The sequence below is a fragment of the Penicillium riverlandense genome, assembly GCF_028828495.1.
Source record: "Penicillium riverlandense strain IBT 135883 chromosome Unknown utg000002l_segment0_segment0, whole genome shotgun sequence".
In the NCBI taxonomy this organism is placed as follows: Eukaryota; Fungi; Ascomycota; class Eurotiomycetes; order Eurotiales; family Aspergillaceae; genus Penicillium; species Penicillium riverlandense.
The window spans coordinates 2,310,561-2,332,646 of NW_026643195.1; the positions used below are offsets into that span (position 1 = coordinate 2,310,561).

Below are 22,086 nucleotides of genomic sequence, written 5' to 3' on the forward strand. Positions count from 1 at the left end.
TGATATAGTTAGTAACCACGGAATGAGTTCGTCCACCGCCCACAAGTGGGGCCAAACTATCCGAACGCGGCCATGCGGAACTTGACCTCGACAACTCCCCCCGACCGCCATGGACATCGCCTACGACCACATCCAGGAGGAGATCCTCTCAGCCAAGGAGCACAGCGAGGGTAGCGAGTCTAAGACGGACCTCAACGCCGAGCTCCAAGAGACTTTCCGTGCCTTTTCCTCCAGCCCATGGGGTACCCGCATCGGCGGCCTGTGGGACAACGTGCGCAAGCAGGGCGAAAGCTACTACGAAGGCGCCCGCCAGGAGTATGCCGCCGCCAGCGAGGAAGCCGTCAAGGGCTTCTCGGGTCTGCGGGATACCCTCGTTGATCGGACACGAGGGCTCTCCCTGAGCACGGCGACGCTCACGGGGGCTGCGGGCGAAGGACAGAAGGATGACGCGGCTACACCGACGGAATCGTCTGGGAATACCGGCAAAGGGAAGGAGAGCGCCAACAGCGAGGGATTTATCTCGCGGTTCAAGGCCGAGGCTGCGCGGCGACTCAAGGAGATCGAGAAGGCCGAGGACGCGGCCGATGAGGCCATCTTGCGCTTTGGGCTGAGCATCAGCCAGAAATTCCGCGACGCTGTCAGTATCGTTCCGCCCGAGACGGACGAGACCGGCAGGATTCTTTTCGAGAGCAAGGATGCTGATGGCAAGAGAGTTATTCACGCGACGCGGTTCGAGGCCCAACTGCATGTCATCCATTCCAACTTGGAGAGCTTCACCAAGGACCCCAGCAGCGAGCAGTGGCCCGAGTTCAAGAAGGAGTTCAATGTCGAGAGCAAGACGGACGAGATCGCCTCCGATCTGGAGAAGTATCCCGAGCTCCGGTCCGCCATGGAGAAGCTCGTCCCCGAGCAAGTGGAGTACGCCGATTTCTGGACCCGGTACTATTTTTTCCGCCTCATCGTTGAGACCGAGGAGAAGAAGCGCAAAGAGCTTCTGAAGGGTATGTCTCTACATCCTTTATATTTCTGCTTTTGTATCAATTATGCTAACCGCATTGTACTCCCTAGATGCCAATGTCGACGAAGAAGAAGAGGTCGGCTGGGATGACGATTCCGATTCGGACTCTCCCTCTACCCCCCAAGTCCGCGCCGGATCCCAGCATCTCGCCCCCAAAGATGCCCAGAAAGTCGAGCCGCGTCGCTCGAACGATCAGCAGTCCCAACCAGACAGCGAATCCAGCTATGACGTCGTTAGCGGCACTGTGAGCCGCAACCCGGGCAGCCCCAAGGAAAAGAGCCCGGATGCCAAGGGGGACGACAGTGATGAGGATTGGGAGTGAATAAACATAGCTGCTCTCGACAAGGGAGGGGCCCTACCCACTTCTTGCTTGCGCTTTGCGGTTCTGGATTTGCTGGAGTTTGGGTTTCGATACGGGTTTCAACGGCGTTGCTCTGGAGTATATCCCCCCTTTTGTTTTCTGTTTTTCCTCAACGTGCAAATTTCCTATCTTGCTTTTTGGGCCGGACTGGCTTCGGCGAATCAATCAAAGCCTTCTGCACTGTCTATTTTTGGGCCCATCTGATATCTGAATATGCACAACTTTCGCACTTCTTACATATTCCCCCTCTGGCAACTTGTATGTAGCACATCCGTCATTAAATCAATTTCAGGCTTTTCAAAATCATTATTATCCGCTGCAACGCTCAAATCTCCTAAGTCGCTGCACTCTCATTACACATACACATACATGGTCATAACTCATGCATGGCACACATTGCTATTACTCCGCCGTTCCCGATCCAGTGCCTTTCTTATCCTTGGACACAGACGCCGACTTCCTTGCTAGCGGCGACGACGCCTCCCTAAACCCCGAGTCATCACTATACGCAGGCGTAACACCGCGCAGCCCACTGGGCTGTCTCCGCTCCGACTTCACACCCGGCGAAGCGCGCTGCTGCTGCCCCACCCTTTCGGGCGTATTCTCCCGCGAGCGCAACCTCAGGCCCGCAGATCCTCCACCAGGCGAATAGAGCTCATCGTCTCCTCCTGGGTACCCGGAGGGACTACCAGGCATCCAGCCATACTGGTAATCCTCCCCGCGGCGCTTGACGGGGCTTTCGTCATACGGATCCCAGCCCACGCGGCGGCGGGCTTCGGAGCGGAGACGCTGGCGGTGCTGCTCGTCGCCACCGGCGCCGGTGGAGGAGGATTCCTCCAGGAAGAAGTTCAGGAGCTCGTCGCTGATGGAGAGGTGGGATTGTTGCTGGAATTGTTGGAGGGAGGTTAGCCGGAGGAGGGTTTCCAAGAGGGAGAGTGAGGTGCGGATGTTTTCGAAGAGGGGGTTGGAGACTGTCGTTGTTTCCGGGGCGGCGGATGGTTGGCGTGTGATATTTTTTCGGGTAGATGGGGATGGAGATGGTGACGGTGAAGAGGTGTGTCGTTTGTCTTTTATGGATAGCTTGGCCATCCTATCCGCTGCATTGTCGGTCGTGGGTGTCTGGGTTGTTTCGGATTCGGATTCCGAGTCGGACGAGGGGTCTTCGTTGTAAACTTCAAATGCAATCCATTCTGGATCTAACCCTGGCGGCAATCGCCATTCGTCAGGTATGAAGTCTTCGTGCAAAGAATTAAAGCTGGCGCTGGTCGGACCACCGGCTCCATTGAGTTGTGCGTCAAGCTGAGCCTGCTCCTCGTCTTCCGGCTCTTCATGCTCCGCTGGTTCCTCTTCCTCTTCCACTTCCTCGCGTTCCATCATTCGCCGTGGCGGCAGAGCGTTCAAATCTCTTTTCAGAAGGAGCACGGGGTTATTCGTTTCTCCATCAGTACTGATATTCAAAATCTTGCCCGTGTCGGCGTAAAAGATTTTAGAAATCTGATGAATTGGCAGAATCTCTCGTATTCCTGCCGTCATCAACCCCTCGTAACTCTGTGGCTGAGGTTCAGCGTCCTCAAAGGTATGGATTCGGCCGTCGTCCAGGTCCTCAATGATTAAAACCTGATAGGCGTATTCGTCAGTCCCGGCTTGTCCGGGGTACTGGGGGCGTTGTCCTTGGCCTCCAAGATCGTAATACAAGTCCATTGGCACACGTCGCACTTTCAATTTTGCCTTGTGCATGACTTCCTTCCACGTCGCCTCGCGCATTGATTCTTCGTCGTGGGGTCGCAAGTGGCTCGCAAACAACATGTACATGGACAGAGTGAAAGTCGGTCCTATTTGTACTGCCTGGGACGGCGACTGTGACATCGAATATTGGGTATCTCCGGCAGTAAGAAACGTGCTGGCCTGGAGAAGTCGAGAGGGAGACACAGTTGCTGGTAAGTTGGTCGACAGTTTTGCGCCGGATGTAGTGATGGCTAGGTTCATGAGCGGTACTGCGTCCTCAATGCGGACTAGCAAGGCCTTGATATCTTCGACAATGTGCTTGATCTCTGCATGGATTTGGGAACGATCTTGTGGAAATTTAGATCCTTTCTTCAGCTTTTCTTCGGATGCGGCTGCTTTGCCTATCCGTTGCCCCAGAGCTTGGATATCCCAGCGAAGAGATTTCGTGAGAGCAACAGCCGATTCCAGTGAAGTGTTGCCCCGAGCGGCACTAACAGGCGGTTAGGTTTTCGTGGTAAATATCAGAATGGGACGAGCTCACATCAGTTCAATCATGTCAATTGCAGGTGAAATGACTTGGATCTTGCTTTCCAGGCGTTGCTGCAATAATAGCAGCTCTTCCCGCTCTTTGCCATCTACACTCTGGGCGAATGAAGGCATATATCAGCATATCATCCCTCCATACTGGATCGCAGAGTAGATCATACTTTCAGCAGACGCGACGACTGGTTCATGGCATACGTCGCCGTAATCGCAATGCCCGAGCTGTAAGAAATTGTATTAGATAGGCGCTTGGTTCGCCGGTTGAGTGCTTACCGAATGGCATAGTTCATTGCCTGCTGTGTGAGCTACTCGCCGGGTACAAGTCAGATATCTGCGATAGGACGGCCAGCTGAGGGGAGAAAACGCACTCGAGTGAGAAAGATGTCCATTGTGAAGGCAGAAGACTGGAAATTGTGGCCTTCGAGCCTTCCAAAGGGATATTCTTCTGCTGCTCAAACTGCCCCTGAGCAATGACCGGCGTTAGAGGGGAGATTGAGCTTATCGATAACCGGCAGAGGTTGGCGTGCGGCAGCCCAGGTGTTGATAGTGACGGACGGCCAGACGGGGCAGCGCCTCTGGCTCCGAAGAAGGGTCAAACCAACTCCCGAAGTAATTGGATTCAAATATGGAGCGAGGGTCTCTCTGCGGACATAAAAAGAAAGAAAGAAAGTAAGAAAGAAAGCAACAATGAAAAGGAAAGCACGGTCCACGTGACCGCGTCGCGGGGCGCTGAGTCAGCCGTAAAAACCAAGCGAATGCTGGGCCCCTCCTTCATCCATCTTTGTCCTCTCATTCCTTTTGTGTGCCACCATGTCGAACCAGACTCCCGATAATTGGGAGGATGAGCTCTCCCAACAGACACAGGGTGTCAACCTGAACGCACAGGGTCGCCCTCAAGCCCAGGCGCCCAGCTTTCAGCCCGGCACCGCTTCTTTCACGCCAGGTGCCTCTTCGTTTGTCCCCGGCCAGCAGTACCAGCAGTATGGCGGACAGCAGTACGGTGGCCAGCAGTACGCTCAATATGGCCAACAGTACGGTGGATATCCTCAGCAACAAGCGTACGGCCAGTACGGAGCCGCATACAACCAACAGCCCGGTGGCTATAACCAATACTACAACCAGCCGCAACAGCAGCAATACGGTGGTTACAACCAACAGCCCCGTCAGAATGTTCCTGTAGCCGCACCGCAGCAAGCTGCCCCAGCTCAGTCCGCTCCTCGACCTGCTTCGAACGCCGCCCCTCCCAAGGCCAAGGTCCTGTCGATCGGCGCTACTTCGTCAAGTGCCGCCCCCAAGACTAAGGTCCTCTCTATCGGCACTCCCTCCGCCGCCCCTGCCGCCAGCACTTCGGGAGCCAACACACCAAAGGATACCAAGGGTGTGGCGGCCGCGGAGGCTGGTGCTAAAGTGATGGCTAGCAAGGCCATCGACAAGACGGAAAACAAGGCGGATGCGAAGGCTGCTGCCGCTGGTAACACCTCGCCTGCTCCATCTTCGGGCCGCTCGAGCCCAGGACGCGCCAGCCCCTCTCGGGTTGAAGCGGCCAAGGCTGCTCGTGATGTTGATGCTGTTGCCAAGGCGCAACAGGCGGATGTCGACGAGGCAACGCTGAAGGAAATTTATGGCGAAAAGAGAGAGCACGTCAATGTCGTGTTCATCGGCCACGTCGACGCTGGCAAGTCCACCTTGGGCGGCTCCTTGCTCTACTGCACTGGCATGGTGGACGACCGGACAATGGAGAAGTACAAGAAGGAGGCGAAGGAGGCCGGTCGAGAGACCTGGTACCTCTCGTGGGCCTTGGATTTGACCGCCGAGGAGCGTTCCAAGGGTAAGACCGTTGAGGTCGGCCGTGCCTTCTTCAAGGTCCAAGTTCCGTCGCCAGATGGCCCCATTGAACGTCAGTTCTCCATTCTAGACGCCCCCGGCCATAAGTCCTATGTGCCCCACATGATTGGCGGTGCTTCTCAAGCAGATCTTGGTGTCTTGGTTATCTCGGCCCGAAAGGGTGAATATGAGACTGGTTTTGAGAAGGGTGGCCAGACTCGTGAGCACGCACTTCTTGCGCGGAACACTGGTGTTGAGAAGCTCGTGCTGGTTGTGAACAAGATGGACGACCCCACTGTGGACTGGAGCAAGGCTCGATTCGACGAGTGCACGGTCAAGGTCCTGAAGTTCCTGGAGGCTCTTGGCTACAAGAAGGCGGACGTTTTCTGCATGCCCATCTCCGCTCAGCGCACTATCGGAATTAAGGACCGAGTGCCCAAGGATCTAGCGCCATGGTATGATGGACCCTCGCTGCTTGAATTCCTTACGGAATTCAAACTTCCTGAGCGTAAGGTCAATGCTCCCTTCATGATGCCGATTAGCGCAAAATACCGAGACATGGGTACCATGGCAGAGGGTCGCATCGAATCGGGTGTGATCAAGAAGAACGGCACTTATCTGATGATGCCCAACCGGACGGAGATCCAGGTCTCCGCTCTGTATGGTGAAACTGAAGACGAAATTCCGACCGCCACCTGCGGTGACCAAATCCGTCTGCGGCTGCGTGGTGTGGAAGAAGACGATTTCTTCCCTGGCTTCGTCCTTTGCTCGCCGAAGCGCCCTGTTCACTGCGTCTCTGCTTTCGAGGCCAAGATTCGTATCCTGGAGTTGAAGAGCATTCTCACTGCCGGTTTCAACTGCGTGCTCCACGTCCACTCTGCTATCGAAGAAGTCACATTTGCTGCCCTCCTTCACAAGCTTGAACCCGGCACCGGCCGCAAGAGCAAGCGCCCACCTCCCTTCGCCAGCAGGGGCCAGACGATCATTGCTCGCCTCGAGGTCACCAGCACTGCTGGTGCGGTCTGCGTTGAGAAGTTCGAGGATTACCAGCAGCTTGGACGATTCACACTACGTGACCAGGTATGGGTTTATTTGTCTCTCTCTTTTGCGTTTTTACTGACAACTTTGCTTTCCAGGGACAAACCATTGGTATTGGCATGATCACTAAGCTCATCCACAGCGATACCGACACCGCGTAAGGAATCTGTGGAGCGTACATAGCCCAGCATTCACTTCTCCAACAAAACACTCTCTGAAAAAAAGTTCAATGATATCAGCGTTTGATTTCTTGTCATGTCGTTCGTGCGGTCCATTTTGCCATGAGACAAGGGCTTTTGGTCCCGCAAAGCCAGTGGACATATACCACGGCCCGTCTGAAGCGATGATGATGAATTCTTCTTTCTGTTTGCCCCTCATAGATCTTTGCTCTAACCCTCCAATGAAAGCAGGTGGCCAATACTCGGGACGCTGTATCTTCTCCATTCTTAATATGCACGTAGTTTATACGGTAGTACACAAGGGATATCTATTCTATCCACGACGAAATGAGCTCGAACGTAAAACCTTCAACGCCTCTTCCCCACGACCTTAGTAAACCCATCTTCATCAACCTCCGGCTCAACCTTCTCCCTCGGCGCCCTCACCAAAGCAGGCGCATCGTCCATATCAACATCCATCCCGTCAGCACCATCACTATCCTCCTCATCATCCGTCTCCTGATCCTCATCCCTAGCCTCCACCTTCTTAAACATCTCCGCACCGCCACCAGCAGCCTTCTGCTGACTCTTCTGTTGATAATTCTCCCACATCTGCCGAATCGGCCCAAACTCGCCGCGTGCCGTCTGCATCTTCATCTCCATGATCTCCGCCGCAACGTTGCCTGCGCTCTCGTCGTCCACCACCACGTCGAACTCGTCGTTCATCACCTGGATCAGCACGTCCTCCAGGTCCTCGGCGTCTGTCTCCGGCCGCTCGCTGAGCATATCGGAGATCGCACCGCAGAGCCAGTCGCGCTTGTCGCTGGACGTTGGTCCGCCCCAGTTTGATTGCACTGCTAGCGAAAGCGCCGGCCAGCTGTTCAGGGCTAGTGTGATTCCGAGATCGAAGTAGGAGGAGGCATTTGCGGCCGCCGGGGGTTGGGCGGAGGGTGTGGCCATTGTGAAGATCTGCGAGTATGGAGATTGAAAAAAGAAAAAGTTTCTTTCAATCGACCGGGCCGTTTGAAAGGCGCGGAGGGAAGGTTCTGGCGTTTGCGGTTGCAGAAGCTCCGCGATATTCAATGGAGAGGACGGTCGGGCTGGTTAATGTATGAGGAGCGGGATCAATTATATGAGAGTCTCTTCGGGGGAGTGTAGAATGCAATCGTTCTTGATGAGTGCGGCCAATTGATCTGATCATCTCAAAATTTGGCGATTAGATACGATAAGGTCATGTGATCTCTACTCGCCGACAATGCTCTCTTTCGACAGAGCAGTTTCATGTCGTTCGTCGTAATTATTTATCATGGGCACCAAAGGAAAAAAAAAACAAAAGAACCCCCAGGTAGAACACGGACAAATGCTCTTGAGGTGTTGGGGGAAAAAAAGAGAGTTTGAAAGTTTGCATCAGCGGGGAGTCGAACCCCGGTCTCATCGTTTCAACAACCGGTTAAGGTAGTTATGGAAGCGAAGAATGATAACCGCTACACTACTAATGCTGATTATTATGAATTCATTACCAGAACAACCTTTCAATGATTGAAATTTCCCTAAAAAAAAAGGGTCTCGAATGCAAGGAAATCCACGATAGAAGCAGAACTGGGGCTCTCTATTTAGGTTGAAAGGACAAAGAAATTAGGAAGAACCAAATGGAGAATGTGGGCTTAACTGAAGGGGCCTGATATCATTGTTAATTCTTTGGTTACTCACAAATGTTATCGCTACACCACTGCGACGCTCATTTACTGAAGTGCTACGATCACATACCGACACAACATCCAGCTGCCAACTAAAGTACTATGGTGGAAGATCATGGATCACAAGTCCTGTAGCTTCAGGAGATGCCCTCAAGCTTTACTGTAATTTCGACGTCGTCATTACTAAAATCCGCACTTTGATATATTTCTTTATTTTGTCGCCTCTAAATAACAAACCCTAAATCCAATATCTTCAAAGCCCGATTCCTAATGATTCCATGCTCTGCTCATTCGGATCGCTGACATGCACCACGATCTTCCCCCTCGCACGCCCCGACCGAAGCTTCTCAAAGGCTTTCCCTGCATCACGGAATTCATACACGCTATCCAGCTGCATCTGAATCGCGCCCGTCGCCAACCACTCCCCAAGCTGCACAAGCTGCCTCTGATTATTCTTCACCATCACAACCACATATTTCCTCCGCCCACCACCAAGAAAAGAAGGCCACCCGACACGTCCGACAAAGGTCATCACATCCGACGCCCCAACCTGCACAAACGCCCCCTCTTCCTTCAGAAAATGATGGCACTGGTAGTACAGCGCCAAAGGCAAGCCAATATGATCAAGTATACAGTCGAAAACCACCTTCCGCTGCACCAACGTCGCCACCAGATCCGTCTCCGCCGTATAATCAATCACCTCATCCGCACCCAAACGGAAACACAGCTCCATATTCCGCGTCGAGCACGTCGTCGTAACATGGCACCCCATCTGCTTCGCGATCTGAATTGCCAAAACCCCACAGCCCCCAGAGCCCCCATTAATAAACACCTTGTCTCCCGCCTTCACATGCCCCTTCAGGCTCTGATACGCCGTCTGACCCGCAACCGGAACACCAGCCGCATGATCCACCGCTGCACCATCCGGCACCAGCGCAATCTTGTCCGCCGGAATACTGAGATACTCCGCCAGCGACCCGAACTGCATCGGCCGCGCCGGACATCCGAAGACCAGTTGGCCCACTTTGAAATGTTTCGCGAGGGGGACCCGTCGCCGCGACGCGGCCACAAAAGTCCATGCCTGGGGTCGCGGGCATGCCGATGACCATTCGTGCCGGCAGGCCTATTTCGGGCAGCTTGTAGTCCACAGGGTTCAGGGCTGCGGAGAGCACTCGCACCAGGACCTCGTTGCCTTGTGGGGTCGGGGGTGCGCGGGCGCGCACGTCTAGGTGCAGGTTCTTTTCGAGGCCGTGAGCTGTGCTGGAGTAGAGCCAGGCTTTCATGGATTCCGGATGGTACGCAGACATGTCCAAGGGGGGCATTGTTGGGTTCATTTTGGTAGATTTGGAGCCCTTTTTGGGTGCGGCTGGTTGAATCTTCCTTTTTATTTCATGTGGCTGAGTCTGGAAGATTCACGCCTTCGGCAGCTGTGCGGTGAATCTTAATTGAGGATCTCTTTTGAAGGCATTCCTGTAGGATGGGAGTTGGGTTTTCTGGCTGATTATTGGCGGATACTAACCGTGGTCGGTTCAGTGATGTCGATCAAGGGCACGCTATTGGTGCAACGTTTTTATGCATCCAGCGTTTCCTCTACTACCGCGCAGGTCCAGTCAACTGGACCCTGTGGTCAATATACGCTTCTGCGTTCTAATTTAAATTGTTAGTATGTGTTTCGTCCATCCACCCAGCCCTCTCGATACGGCTAAGGGTACCGCTAGACGGCGGTCGGTCATCGGACCGATGCTTACGTCCAGGAATGTAGACCGGCTCGTAGAACGGGTTCTCCAAGTCCACATTGGTATCGAAGTAGCGAGCCACGCTCGCGACGGCGGCGCCAGACATGTCTTTCATCTCCCTAAAGGGGTTTCTGATGGGGACGGGCGGGGGCTTGTTGTCAATCTTCTCGTCGACCTTGCCCTTGGCGACGCGGACGGTGGTGTCCGTTAGACCTGCCCTGTGATTCTTGTCAGTACTTTGTAGTTATCGCATGTGGAAAGAGACCCAGGGAAAGAAGGAAAAGTCGAAAGCAGGAGAGGCAGAAAAAACTTGTTGGTTGATTGCAGACTACTTTACCTCCAAGCAAACAACCGACGGATGGACTCCCATACGACCATGGTGGCCGCCAGGAGGAACAGCCACGCTCCGATCCAGGCGCCAAACTTCCCTACGCGTGTAGAGGGCATCTGACGCTGGCAGCCTCGCGGGTCTCACGCCGATATAGATCCAGCGTTTCCTCTACTACCGCGCAGGTCCAGCCAACGGGACCCTGGGGTCAGTCCATGCTTCTGCGCTCTAATTTAAGTTGTTAGTAGGCGTTCTGTTCTTGACCAAATGAAAGGGAATCAAAGACATCGCTTGCATTTCATTTCTGTCAATTTACTTACCTCATTCTTTGATGTCTCGTCCATCTACATTGCCCGTCTCAAAGCGGCTCTGTGTCATTGAAGACCGGGGGAGTCGAGGCGAGTGCCCATTGCCAGAAGGTGAACAGGCTCGTAAAACGGTTCCCTTACGTTCATCGCGGTGCTAAAATATCTAGTGACATTCGTAAGGGCGCTGTCCCTCATTTCCCTGAAGGAGCTCCTCATGAGGTCGGGCGGGGCGTTGTGTCTGGAGCTGTTTGGACCGCCAGGATTCATGGGAACCTGGGATAATCGGAGGTACGATGGGCGCAAAGAGGTCAGCCTTGTTGATGGCGAAGAGATAGAGTAATGGTAGTCTTGGCGATGGTGGTTGGGGCACCCCTATGATAGTGGTTAGTACTAACAAGAAGACCACAGCAAGGGCTTTCTGGGACCTGCTTACCGCTTGTTGGCCCGAAGACAACAGTCCAGGATGAATTAGCAAGGAAGATAAACACATCCGTCGTAAGAACGGACGGCTCAGCCGTGGAATCAGTCTCGGAGATGTGTGATGAATGAGGAAGAAGAATGAGTTGGAGGAAGGGGAAAACAGGGATTTATAAGACGCCAGGTGCATTTGTCTATTCACTGTTGGGTCGAACAATACCAATGCTCTTGCCTTCCATGCTCCTAAAGGCCGACAGTGCTCTTCACACAGGCAAACATCTAAGCGAACTAATCAGAAACATTCCATTGCCTTCCTGTTCCGGCCATCTTCTCGTTCCTCAAGGCGTCGAGGAAGCAGCGTATCTTGGTGGCAGTTCCTCAATCAGGTGAAATGGGTTATCGGTGTTACCGGGCTTCAACCCCAGCGTGGCGGCGAAAAACATTCGGCAGGAATACCAACAACGTGGATCCTTCTTTGAATGGACAGGTTTGAATTTTTCCTGGAGATGTAGCTTTTGCTCTGAGTCGAGTTCAAAGCCTCGGGCTTGTTCGCAACAGGAACACTCCACCGTGCAATGGCCAGCGGCGAGTTTTCGGTCTGTCATGGTTTGGCGATTTGAACAACATCCACAGCCTCTTCCACAGCATCCTCCCCTTCCAGCACAATCCTCACTAAGCACTTGGTGCATATACCACTTCGGGTGCGAGCGCCACAAGTCGAACCCTCGGGTCATCGGGCAGTCCTTATATGCACTCCGAATTTCCCACCAAAGCCGTTCCAAAAGCCAGTATTGCTTTGCAAGCTTTGACAGCTTCCCCTGTAAGCCTTGAACGAGAGTCACGTTGCGGTTCCCCTTGCCTTTCTCGATATTTTCCCCGATGATCCTGTTGAGCTTGTCTCTGACGGCCATCTCGCGCTGAGCAATTTCACGAAGCACGACTTCAGTCTCGAGCAACGCGGAAAAATCAATCTTAGTTGGATATTCCCACCACTGTTCATACCGATATTTCTGAAGAGCATAGATATTTCCTGATTTTTCTAAATCAGTCTCGGTAGACGTTTTGGCCATGTGTAGGGGCCCCTCATCGCTCATCTTGAATATTCGGGAGCAAAAGTTGCTCAATGATCCTCGCTGAAAAGGGCGGTATCTTGACTAAATGAATGTGATTCCGAAAGGGTTGTTTGAGGTGCGATTGAGGAGAGTGAGTATAGAGGTCCCAAGGTCAACCAATAAATATGATGTCAGCCCTTATTCGTCCCGCGCCCGAAAAGGAATGGGTCCCTGTTGGGCATGGAACTTTGCCAGAGCCGGAAACCCGAGAATATGGACTAGTGCTATTTAGGATTCCAATAGGAAAAGGGTACAATGGGTGACCGCCACTAGCTTTTTATATACTAAATTAATTTCTGACCATAGCTCGCATTATTTTTCCATTCAATCAAGGACGGCATTCAATTAAGAAAAGGGAGTCAGATCTATGCTACCATGAAATACGAACAACGTTTTTTCTAGTCCTTCAGCTCATCTAAAGCTTTTCAAAAACTTCAACGGCCGCATTTGCGGTGGAAAGTGCGCTGGCAGGATTTTGGCCAGTCACCAGGCGACCATCAACAACATGGAAATCATCCCAGATGCCAGCAGAACGTTCATCTAGACAAATATCAGTAAAGATATACCAGGACTGAAGAGTGATATATCAACTTACAAGTAGCACCCAACCGCTGGGAGAGTTCTTCCACCATCTCAGTCCCCAGACCCCTCAATTCGCTCATAATACCCATGGTATTCTCGGCCTCCGTGGTGAACCCTGTGAGCTTCCTGCCCTTGATAAGAGGCTCTCCAGTAGTAGTGTCAAGCAAATTGGCAAAGATAGCAGGGCCATGGCAAACAGAAGCCACAATGCCGCCATTAGCCCAAACCTGCTCGGCGATCTTCTGCAGCGCGCTGGCAGTGGGATAATCGATGAGCGCGGCGTGGCCAGCGGAGGCATAGAACAGGCCGTACTTCGACCCGTCGAGGTCAGCTGCTTTGGTCATATTGTCGAGCTTCTTCCGGAAGTCGCTGTTCGTGTCATTCCAGATCTCCAGGTCTTCGCCGTTCAGGAAGTCTGGCTGCTGGGAGAGCCAGTCCGGCGTGTAGCTGCCAGTCTCGGATGACAAATCTACTTCGAAGCCGGCGGCCACGAGCACTTTGTAGGGATGCAGGGCTTCGCTGATGAAGAGGCCGGTTGTTTCTTTGCCATTGAACAGCGTGGCGCTGGCTGAAGTAATGGAGATGAGAGCTCGGCGGGCAGGCATTTTGCTGGTGTTGGTTGGGAATGTAAAGTGAAGAAGATGGAGCTTTAGGCTTGTTGTGTTGAGATGAATCTCTGTTTTTGCTGTTGCTGCTGCTGTTGGTTTGCTGCGGTTGTTGTTCTGGGTTTTACCGGGGGTATGAGCACCTTTTTATATTCCAACTGGAATCAATGAGTGAGGACATTCCTTTCTAGAACGTGAGGTTCCAGGTTACTGCTACATGGTGGCTGCATATAAGCTCCTAGACTCCGATTCCTAGACTCCGAAACTTGGACTACAGATATCTGGACCGGATTCGGCACGTAGGCTGTGAGCTAGTCTGGATCTGACTCCTAGACTCCGGCTCCTAGAGTCCGTCACTACGCCCCTAAACTCCCAAACTCCGCGACACCGAGACTCCGTGGGCACATATCAATTAAGTGGGTTCAGGTTTAGCGTGACGGAGTTGCGGAGTTGCGGATATGTGGGGCTGAAATAGGGCAGAAGTCCTCGCAGGTAGCCTATCACACTTCTCTCAGGCGATCTGACTCCGGAACTCCGTGAGTAAATGAATGGTATCATTCCGTGAAAAACACATTATTGACAGTCAGGATTTATAACTAACCGGAGACATATAAATGCGGTTCTTTGAACATATTAGGACTCTAAGACTGCAACGGAAGTCATTGGATTAAACACTCTCGCGCAATATATATATCTGACTACGGGTCGCGATCCTTCACTATTTCCCAACAACACTTCATACCCAAGTCAACATGAATTCGAACACAGACAAATACATCCCTTCAGAGTCCAGACTCTTCAAGCCGTTGAAAGTTGGCTCCTTCACGCTACAACATCGCATCGTCTTCCCACCTTTGACTCGCCTCCGCAGCGACGACGGCCATGTTCCTCTGCCGCTTATGCAAAAGTACTACGCCGACCGTGGCTCCTCACCCGGGACGCTAGTTATCTCAGAAGCCACAGCAATTTCACACCTTGAAGAGGGCAATTGGAATAATCCCGGATTGGCCAGCGATATGCAAACCGAAGCCTGGCGCAAAATCATTGATGCTGTCCACGCCAACGGGTCCTTCTTTTTTCAGCAGATCTGGGCTATGGGACGGGCATCTCATCCCGACTTATTGGCAGCACGAGGGTTCCCCTACAGATCCAGCAGCGCTGTGGCCATGAAGGGCTCCGCAATTGCACCCAGAGCTATGACGGAAAACGAGATCTTGGAGACTATCCAAGACTTTGTCAACACAGCGAAGCGTGCAGTTTCGGCTGGTGCTGATGGCGTTGAGATACACTCTGCGCACGGTTATCTACTCGATCAGTTCCTCACGTCCAGCGTTAACCAACGCACTGATAAATGGGGAGGCTCCATCGAAAACAGAGCTCGGTTAACGCTAGAAGTTGTCAAGGCTGTCGTCGGAGCTATCGGAGGTGAAAGAGTGGCTATCCGGTTCTCTCCATATGCTGGTTTCCAAGGGTCCGAGAAGACCGATTTTCTTGAGCTCTACACGTACCTCATCACGGAGCTCAAGAATATGAACGTGAGATTTGCCTACCTGTCTCTTGTCGAGGCAACTGGGGACCCTGGAGCCTTGATTTGGAACGACAAGAAGATCCATCAGGACAAGACACTGGATTTCATCCTCGAGGAATGGGACAATCTCTCACCTGTTATCGTTGCGGGTGGCTACCAGCCAGATACCGCAGCCTGGGCAGTCGAGAAACGTTACCAAAAGTGGGACGTGATGGTCGCTTTTGGTCGCCATTTCATTGCCAATCCGGACTTGGTCTTCAGGATTAAGAATGGTATCCCTCTGGCACAGTACAACAGACCGACTTTCTACAGCCACAAGCAATGGTTGGGCTACAATGACTATCCATTCAGCCCGGAATTTGTGGAGGCACACTCACATGCTGTGCATCCAATGGTTGAGCAGAAGGAAGAGGCAGTTGTCGCATAGTAGAATTTGTGGTTTAGTCACGTTGGTCCTGGAACCACTTGGCTTGATATATTTATAAACTTCCATAGAGCTTAGAACAGTATCTTGAACATCTAGAATTGAGAATTTTGTCTCTAGTTTTGGTCCAAGTTTCTGAATCTAGATCTATACTATAAGCAATCACGTGATGGTCATTGCTCGGTCGGCATTGGCCCGTCGGCCGGGTTCTAGCCCGAGTGGAAACCATCTGTCTTACACACCTCACCACCACGCGTCTGAGCATGGTTTACTGGTGGACGGCTTGACCCCGAATTGTGGGCTACTGCAATCGACATTTATTGACCTGCCATGCATGCACCGGCGCGAAACAGGATAGGCACGGCGAAGGCAAGCACTTCTATCAAACCCCTGCGGAAGCAAGTCCCACGCGCCTGCGACTGGTGTCGCGCGAGAAGGGCCAAGTGTGACAATGAACGCCCATGTAGAGCCTGTATTCGAAGGAATGAGCCATGCCTGCAGAGCGGATCGGATGAGCCTAGAACACTACCACAGGCGATGAGGTATGGAATTTCGCTTGAAGCAGTGTATAATTCCATCATCTAATGGTATCTTTATAGAGAGGTAGAAAGGCTAAAAGGGCACATTAGCCAAATCGAAGATGAATTGCTCTGGTACAGAACCCAGTACCCGTCGAGCTCCATGGCCAGCTCGATGCGGACGCCCAGTTCTCCTGGACAGACCTCTTTGGCTGGCCCAGCATGGTCGTCCAGTCGCACCAGCCATTCACCCCCAGACATGCACATGTCGCAAAGGCCGACAAAATGGGACTACGATCGACGCAGCCCTTGGGAGGGCATCGAGATCGGCACTGCTCGCTCTCCAAACTCGTCATGGTACGGGCCGTCATCGCTCTTTCATTTCATCGGCCGCATGAATAGTTACTTGGGTACCATCCTCCAGCAGACCCAAATGTCGAACCAAATGGTTCTTCATGGCTCCGCAAGTACACTATTAAACGGTACAACCGATAAGAACCCAGAAGACGACTCAGATCAGCAAGTCGCCGTTTCCGCTGGAGACCCCTTTGCGGCAGGGGAATTGCTGAGCCCAACACAAGAAGAGTACTTTCTCGATCTGTTTTGGAAATCTTACCATACATGTCTATTTCCTATCATCAACGAATCCGAATTCATGGACCACTATCGATCACTGTGGACCGCATCTGGAGACACAAGAAGGCCTTCTGCGCTCGTTGACATCGTGATTGCCATGTGCATGCAGTACGGTATTTCACAGTTAGGCCCTCAACGACAAAAGCCCATCATCGACGGGGACGCCAGTGTCGCCGGCCGTCGGTACTTCCAACGTTGTCAGCAGCTAGTTACCTACCAGCTTGAAAGCCCCACCATCTCGACGGTACAATCTCTTATCTTGTGCTCCATATACTTATGCAACGGATCTTTCCAAAACATGTCAGCTACCTGGTGTGGCACGGCCGCTAGAGCAGCTTATGCCGCCGGGCTACATGTCGCGCCCTCGGACGCGGTACCGGCACCGGAACGCGAGCTGAGGAAGCGTTTGTGGTGGGCTCTTTATGAGCTTGACGCCAAAGTTGGCATAAAACTAGGTCGTCCGTTTCTTCTCCATCGTTCCTCTGCCGAGCCGGGGCTTCCAGACGACCAACCTGAAACTGCGAAGCAGTCGGGGTCTCATTTGGCTCATTTGGGCGAAAACAAAACATGGCTCAGTTTTCACCTCTACAACTCGAAGCTCTTCATTGTTGCGCGGGAGATTCACGAGGCATTCTACACGAAGGATGTGAACCTTCTCCAAGGACAGTCCATTTGGGATGACCCCCAAGCTCTAGAGTCTCATGCCGAGTTCTTGCAGCTGCATGCAAGAAGCCTAGACCAATGGGTAGATGAACTACCACGTGCTCTCAAAACAAGCAGACAAGAAGATGGCATCCCCTTCTCCACAGATGGAACCAAACTGGACATCGAGCCGTTTGCGCCAGTATGGCTCCAGCGTCAACGCCTAAATCTGGAGCTGATGTATCACAATCTGTGTACTAACATCTATCGACCCTTTATCTCTTTTGTCCCGGGACCTCCTTCAAGTTTGGCAGAACACTTGGCCACGAAATGCGCTCTCCATGCTATGGCACTCACCAACATAATGCATCAAACGCTGTCATCAACAACCATTCTAACTGGTTGGCATGAGGCTTTCCAATGGCAGTGGAATGCATCCATGACCATTGTTGGTTTTGTACTGGCTTATCCGCGTGGTGCGCTGACACCAGAAGCCATCCAAGCAGTAGATCTGTCTATAGCCGTCTGCGAAATATTTGGAGAGCGCTTCTCCGTTGCGACCAGCGCTGCCAATATCTTACGGAGCCTCGGCCCCAAGATCAATTTTCTGCTGCAGTATCATTCGGAAACGCACACCGCACTACAGGAAGATCAGATTGAACAGGGAAATGCCACCGATGGTTTAATCAAGCCAGCAGCTACTACAGAATGGCTTGATAATATCATGGCTGGGACTCCTGGGTTTGATGCTTCTTTCATGATGCCGATGCAGGACGTGTTCCAGATGGCTTATTCAATTGAGCAGTGGAGTGCTTTGGATAACCTATTGCCGAATATGGAAGGTGACCTGTGGAGCTTGCAAGGTTTAGGGGCTTGATGAAACTACTCATAGTGGGAATGCGCAAAAGCTTTCCCATCATTTTCTTTCTGCTTGTACAGGACCGGTCCCGGCATGATAGCTACCTAAGTATGGTATGGTTGCCGCGCGGGAATTATGGATGACCTACTGGCCTCTATCTAGCTCCCAAAGCAATCGTTCGAATGTTGGTTGTGGAGTATCTCTCTTTGTCCTGATCGAGTAATGATGAAAGATCTTGATGTATCATTGGTATTTATGCTACTGTACCTCTAGACATGCGGTTTGGTTAGTCGGTCCTAGACATATGGGTTTGTTACGGAATGAAATCGCCAGGAATCATCGTGCATGCCACTTGGTAATTGAGAGTACCAGTTTTTATTTTGATTGCCATAGTGTTCTGGGAGTTAAGCAAGGGCACGGCGTGGTCTACCAACATTTGGTTGCGTTCGTGTCAGTGTTGTCATGACCTATATTGGGTGATCACGGTGCCAAATTCTCCGTTGCTTCGTGAAAAGAGAAAACCGTCTTGGACTAGATAGATATGAACATTGAGGTTAATTCGTTAGCACGCGGGACCATCTGCTGGTAAGACCAACACAAGTATAGTAGACCTCTTATGAGTGCCTTGAGCGTTCAACAAAAAGATGAGATAGAAGATCATACAACCCAGAAGGCAGCTCCGGAAGCTTCGGGGATTGTTGACAAGGCATGTACCCGGGTGGAACGCCACACTCTGGCATGCCCACGTTCAGAGGCGCAAGCAGCGCGATGCGAGGGCCCGCCTCGATGCGGACACGGCCCACCGATGTGCATGCATTGCAGCCTTTGGTCTCCCGGGTAGCAAGCCCTGATATGCACGGATCTCTCTAGGGCCGAACGGACAGGGAAGTGGATGTTGCATTAGCTGCAGATGGTAGCGCACCCCGGCCACGGGGTTCGATTGGACGACGCGCTCTACTGCATCCTCAGACGTTTTCCCCAGCTGGCCAATCCGTGGCCGCTGACCGGATACGGGGCGGCGGGCCCTCTCAACTTCGAATACCCCAAGGTGAATGTATCGCCCACCATTTGTCGCCTAGCACCAGCATGTGCGTAAATGGGTGCGGGAGTGTCCGTTAACTTGGAAATCACGGGATCTGGCGAGCCCGGCGCTGTGGGAAAGTGCATGCGGGTCTGAAAATTCAATTTCAACGTTGAAGCAAGCTGTTCCGGAGGGCATGGGGCAACAAAATGACCAAAAAATGGCACCGAATCATCTGAAATGACTCAAAACAACGCGTCTGGCAGCTACGCTGTTGGGCACGAATCTCGCTTGTGATCTCCTATTGCTTTTGGACAAATCCTGGGGGCCCAAGTCAAAGTCTGGTACACCAAGGGCAGACTAGGGAATTTCGGCGGCAAGACCGGGGGCTGAGGGGCAAAAAGGCAGGGGGGGTTGGGGAGTTCGATCGAGGGCCGCAGTGCTGATGGACAAGTTCGCCGCATAAAAGAACCGAGTCCTCCCAGCAATTACGTCCCATTGAGGCTGCTGGCCATCGTGGTCCAGGGATGTTGAGTTGGCCATGTCATGGATCGTCTGTATCATTCCAAGCCGCGGACGTAATGAGGTAGCAAATCCGACGATCTAGTGCCCGATTGATGAGAGATTCCTTAGGAGAATCGGAGACACGGATGCAGCCACTGTCAACCCATCCTGGACAAAGATTAGTGTCCGTTGATTCTTGCGAATGAAAATAGCATCTGGGCCTCTGGGTGGAACCAGTCCGATATTCGCATTTGGTGTCCTCTCGTTCTCGGATCCAACCGTCAAGCCCCGGGTACTAGGACTGGACATGGAAGACCAAAAGCAACGCGCCACGTCATAGTCCCTGAGCTCTTGGTGCGGCTGCATGGTGTTCAGCAGGATGTGGAAGGAGTCACGGTTCTTGCCGGCGAGGAACGCCGCGAAGCAATGATATCCTATCATTTCTGTAGGCGATGACAATGAACCATACACATGAGCGGGAACAAATGCAGGATCCCTCCTCTGCAGGTGCAAGTGATCAGCTGAACGAAAATGGATCTATCTCGTTCAGATTGTCTTTGGACCGGGCGAGAGTCAATTCAGTGGCTCATGTTGACGGATAAGGTAAGAGTCGGTGATGCGGGCCTCGGGTGACGCGACTATTGCCACTCGCGTGACAATTCATTGGCTCTCAGGCACGAAGCGGAAGGGTGCGGTAGGTGTGAAACGGGGATCATAACTGAATTCTGATACCCCTGCGAATTCAGAGCTCGACAGGGGAAAGTGGGTGTGAGGGGATTAACAAGGTATGGCCGCAGCACCATACGCGGAGATCAAGGCAGTAGGCCCGGTGAGAAAAGCCTCAACGTATCCAGTAGCATATGCAGATGCGGTAACGCAGAAAATATTGGATAGAAATTTCCGTCGTAGAGAGGTGTGGCTTCCGATAGACAATCCGTGTTGAAGTTCACGGCTGAGGCCATATGGTTGAACCAATCAATGGTCATTGTGTTGGAAAAAACATGGGATTATCGAACATTCATTTTGGGCAGTCAGAGGGGAACGTGCAGGCAGTCCCCACGCACTCGCAACAATAGTGCCTTCGGCTCTGCATGGAAACCAGGTAATCCTGGTTGGAGAGCCCCGAGGATTGCATCAGAGCGACAGCTGGCAAACGCCAACGGCCCTCCAAGGGGGGCTGGCTTCATGCGAACGGCATCCACATGAAGGCGGGGAAGGCGATTGACGGCGACATGACTGCAGTGGTCGTATCACAGAGACAGAGAGGATAGCAGCCATGCATTGCGGGATTTTCTCTCCCTGGTGCATCCTGTGGAGATAGGGCATCGCCACAGCAAGAAGCTGCATGCATTGATGAAGCAATCGTTTGATCCTGATAGTCCCATTCCGGATGTCCTGGGCATCGCACGGTCTCCACCACCCGGAGAACTGCTGACAGCCAACCGGATCGACCAAGAAAAGGAGGTGTGGATTCTAGTGACGGAGAGCCCATGGGTGATAAGCCGTCACACAGCGACGAGCGTCGATCAACAAGCCGATGACACGAGCATTGGGGAGCCAGACCATGGCATGAGAATCTTGTCCAAAACATAAATAGAGGAGTTGAGTCCCTCAACTGCTTTTTCACAATCAAACCCAGTTTCAAACTGCAAGCATCAGACCATCAATTGAGGTCAATAGATATTCCTCCAAAAAGCGTTAAAATCAAAAGCTGTTTCAACTTAATTGAACAACCCGCGTCGTTGGCCAGCTCTGTTAAAGGGGTAATCAACATTGCCAACTCGAGCTTGACAGTCACGTACCACCAATAGCGCTCGTGATCCAGGCTGAAACCACGACCATACCTGTGAGCCAGTAAGTTTCGGATCGGCGGTATCAGATGGGGCAGCGTTAACGGATCTGATAGGCATGTGTTTTTACAACCAGAAGCGATATGCCTGTGGAGACTGGAGCTGGACGAGCTTTGCTCACCGGTGCAACTACGAATACCGTACGGGCGAAACATGCGGCATGAGGCTCGTCAATATGACTGAGAACGACAACAGCAAGTGTCGGCTCTGCGAGAAAATCGAGACCAAATTTCGCCGTCGTAGCGCCGAGCTTGACCGGCTGGAACGGTGGAAACGCGAGGGAGCCACGCTGATAGCCTCGATGGATCGATCTCTGAAGCTCATCAAAGATCTGGATACAGAAATCCGCTCACTGCAGAAGGAGCGCGAGGATCGGAGGAGCACTCTCACGAGATAGGACGGGCCTCTTGATCCTTCAGCAGGAACATTTGGTTTGGTTTCGGAATGTTGATGTTTGCTTTTTCTTCTTCTCTCTCTGTTTTTTTTTCTGGGGAATTTCCAAGGCGTTTCATGTTTCACCATTCCACGGTTGACTTCTTATTCGAGTTGGGTCTTCACATTAGGGCAAGATAGCAACCCCTTCGGGGGGAAATGACGAAAAATCTCATTGGTCGAGTTCCTGAAATTCCCTGATTGATAGGCTGTAAATTCC

The 22,086-nt window shown here is 52.4% G+C and overlaps 11 protein-coding genes across 11 annotated transcripts; 5 read left to right on the forward strand and 6 right to left on the reverse strand.

Annotated features, from left to right (window-relative positions):
- Window positions 1-109: 109 nt before the first annotated feature.
- Window positions 110-1,340, forward strand: N7474_003235 (BSD domain-containing protein; the record flags this gene model as incomplete). Its single annotated transcript, XM_057194650.1, has 2 exons — window positions 110-1,001; window positions 1,069-1,340. 2 exons carry the CDS (start codon window positions 110-112, stop codon window positions 1,338-1,340), a joined length of 1,164 nt encoding a protein of 387 aa, XP_057056005.1.
- Window positions 1,341-1,781: 441 nt separating this feature from the next.
- Window positions 1,782-4,036, reverse strand: N7474_003236 (RanGTP-binding protein; the record flags this gene model as incomplete). The annotated part of the gene is made up of 5 exons (XM_057194651.1): window positions 1,782-3,594; window positions 3,646-3,746; window positions 3,812-3,869; window positions 3,921-3,952; window positions 4,016-4,036. The coding sequence occupies 5 exons, from the start codon at window positions 4,034-4,036 to the stop codon at window positions 1,782-1,784; spliced, it is 2,025 nt and encodes a 674-aa protein (XP_057056006.1).
- Window positions 4,037-4,457: 421 nt separating this feature from the next.
- Window positions 4,458-6,670, forward strand: N7474_003237 (translation termination factor GTPase eRF3; the record flags this gene model as incomplete). The annotated part of the gene is made up of 2 exons (XM_057194652.1): window positions 4,458-6,551; window positions 6,608-6,670. 2 exons carry the CDS (start codon window positions 4,458-4,460, stop codon window positions 6,668-6,670), a joined length of 2,157 nt encoding a protein of 718 aa, XP_057056007.1.
- Window positions 6,671-7,036: 366 nt separating this feature from the next.
- Window positions 7,037-7,627, reverse strand: N7474_003238 (pre-rRNA-processing TSR2 family protein; the record flags this gene model as incomplete). Its single annotated transcript, XM_057194653.1, has 1 exon — window positions 7,037-7,627. One exon carries the CDS (start codon window positions 7,625-7,627, stop codon window positions 7,037-7,039), a length of 591 nt encoding a protein of 196 aa, XP_057056008.1.
- A 990-nt stretch (window positions 7,628-8,617) lies between these two features.
- N7474_003239 (NAD(P)-dependent alcohol dehydrogenase) lies at window positions 8,618-9,686 on the reverse strand (the record flags this gene model as incomplete). The annotated part of the gene is made up of 2 exons (XM_057194654.1): window positions 8,618-9,387; window positions 9,413-9,686. 2 exons carry the CDS (start codon window positions 9,684-9,686, stop codon window positions 8,618-8,620), a joined length of 1,044 nt encoding a protein of 347 aa, XP_057056009.1.
- A 325-nt stretch (window positions 9,687-10,011) lies between these two features.
- On the reverse strand, window positions 10,012-12,247 carry N7474_003240 (uncharacterized protein; the record flags this gene model as incomplete). Its single annotated transcript, XM_057194655.1, has 2 exons — window positions 10,012-10,318; window positions 11,847-12,247. 2 exons carry the CDS (start codon window positions 12,245-12,247, stop codon window positions 10,012-10,014), a joined length of 708 nt encoding a protein of 235 aa, XP_057056010.1.
- Window positions 12,248-12,680: 433 nt separating this feature from the next.
- N7474_003241 (ThiJ/PfpI) lies at window positions 12,681-13,452 on the reverse strand (the record flags this gene model as incomplete). The annotated part of the gene is made up of 2 exons (XM_057194656.1): window positions 12,681-12,805; window positions 12,861-13,452. The coding sequence occupies 2 exons, from the start codon at window positions 13,450-13,452 to the stop codon at window positions 12,681-12,683; spliced, it is 717 nt and encodes a 238-aa protein (XP_057056011.1).
- Window positions 13,453-14,204: 752 nt separating this feature from the next.
- N7474_003242 (alkene reductase) lies at window positions 14,205-15,407 on the forward strand (the record flags this gene model as incomplete). Its single annotated transcript, XM_057194657.1, has 1 exon — window positions 14,205-15,407. The coding sequence occupies one exon, from the start codon at window positions 14,205-14,207 to the stop codon at window positions 15,405-15,407; it is 1,203 nt and encodes a 400-aa protein (XP_057056012.1).
- Window positions 15,408-16,085: 678 nt separating this feature from the next.
- On the forward strand, window positions 16,086-18,077 carry N7474_003243 (putative transcription factor; the record flags this gene model as incomplete). Its single annotated transcript, XM_057194658.1, has 1 exon — window positions 16,086-18,077. One exon carries the CDS (start codon window positions 16,086-16,088, stop codon window positions 18,075-18,077), a length of 1,992 nt encoding a protein of 663 aa, XP_057056013.1.
- A 1,606-nt stretch (window positions 18,078-19,683) lies between these two features.
- On the reverse strand, window positions 19,684-20,025 carry N7474_003244 (uncharacterized protein; the record flags this gene model as incomplete). The annotated part of the gene is made up of 1 exon (XM_057194659.1): window positions 19,684-20,025. The coding sequence occupies one exon, from the start codon at window positions 20,023-20,025 to the stop codon at window positions 19,684-19,686; it is 342 nt and encodes a 113-aa protein (XP_057056014.1).
- Window positions 20,026-21,492: 1,467 nt separating this feature from the next.
- Window positions 21,493-21,831, forward strand: N7474_003245 (uncharacterized protein; the record flags this gene model as incomplete). The annotated part of the gene is made up of 1 exon (XM_057194660.1): window positions 21,493-21,831. One exon carries the CDS (start codon window positions 21,493-21,495, stop codon window positions 21,829-21,831), a length of 339 nt encoding a protein of 112 aa, XP_057056015.1.
- Between the last annotated feature and the right edge of the window lie 255 nt (window positions 21,832-22,086).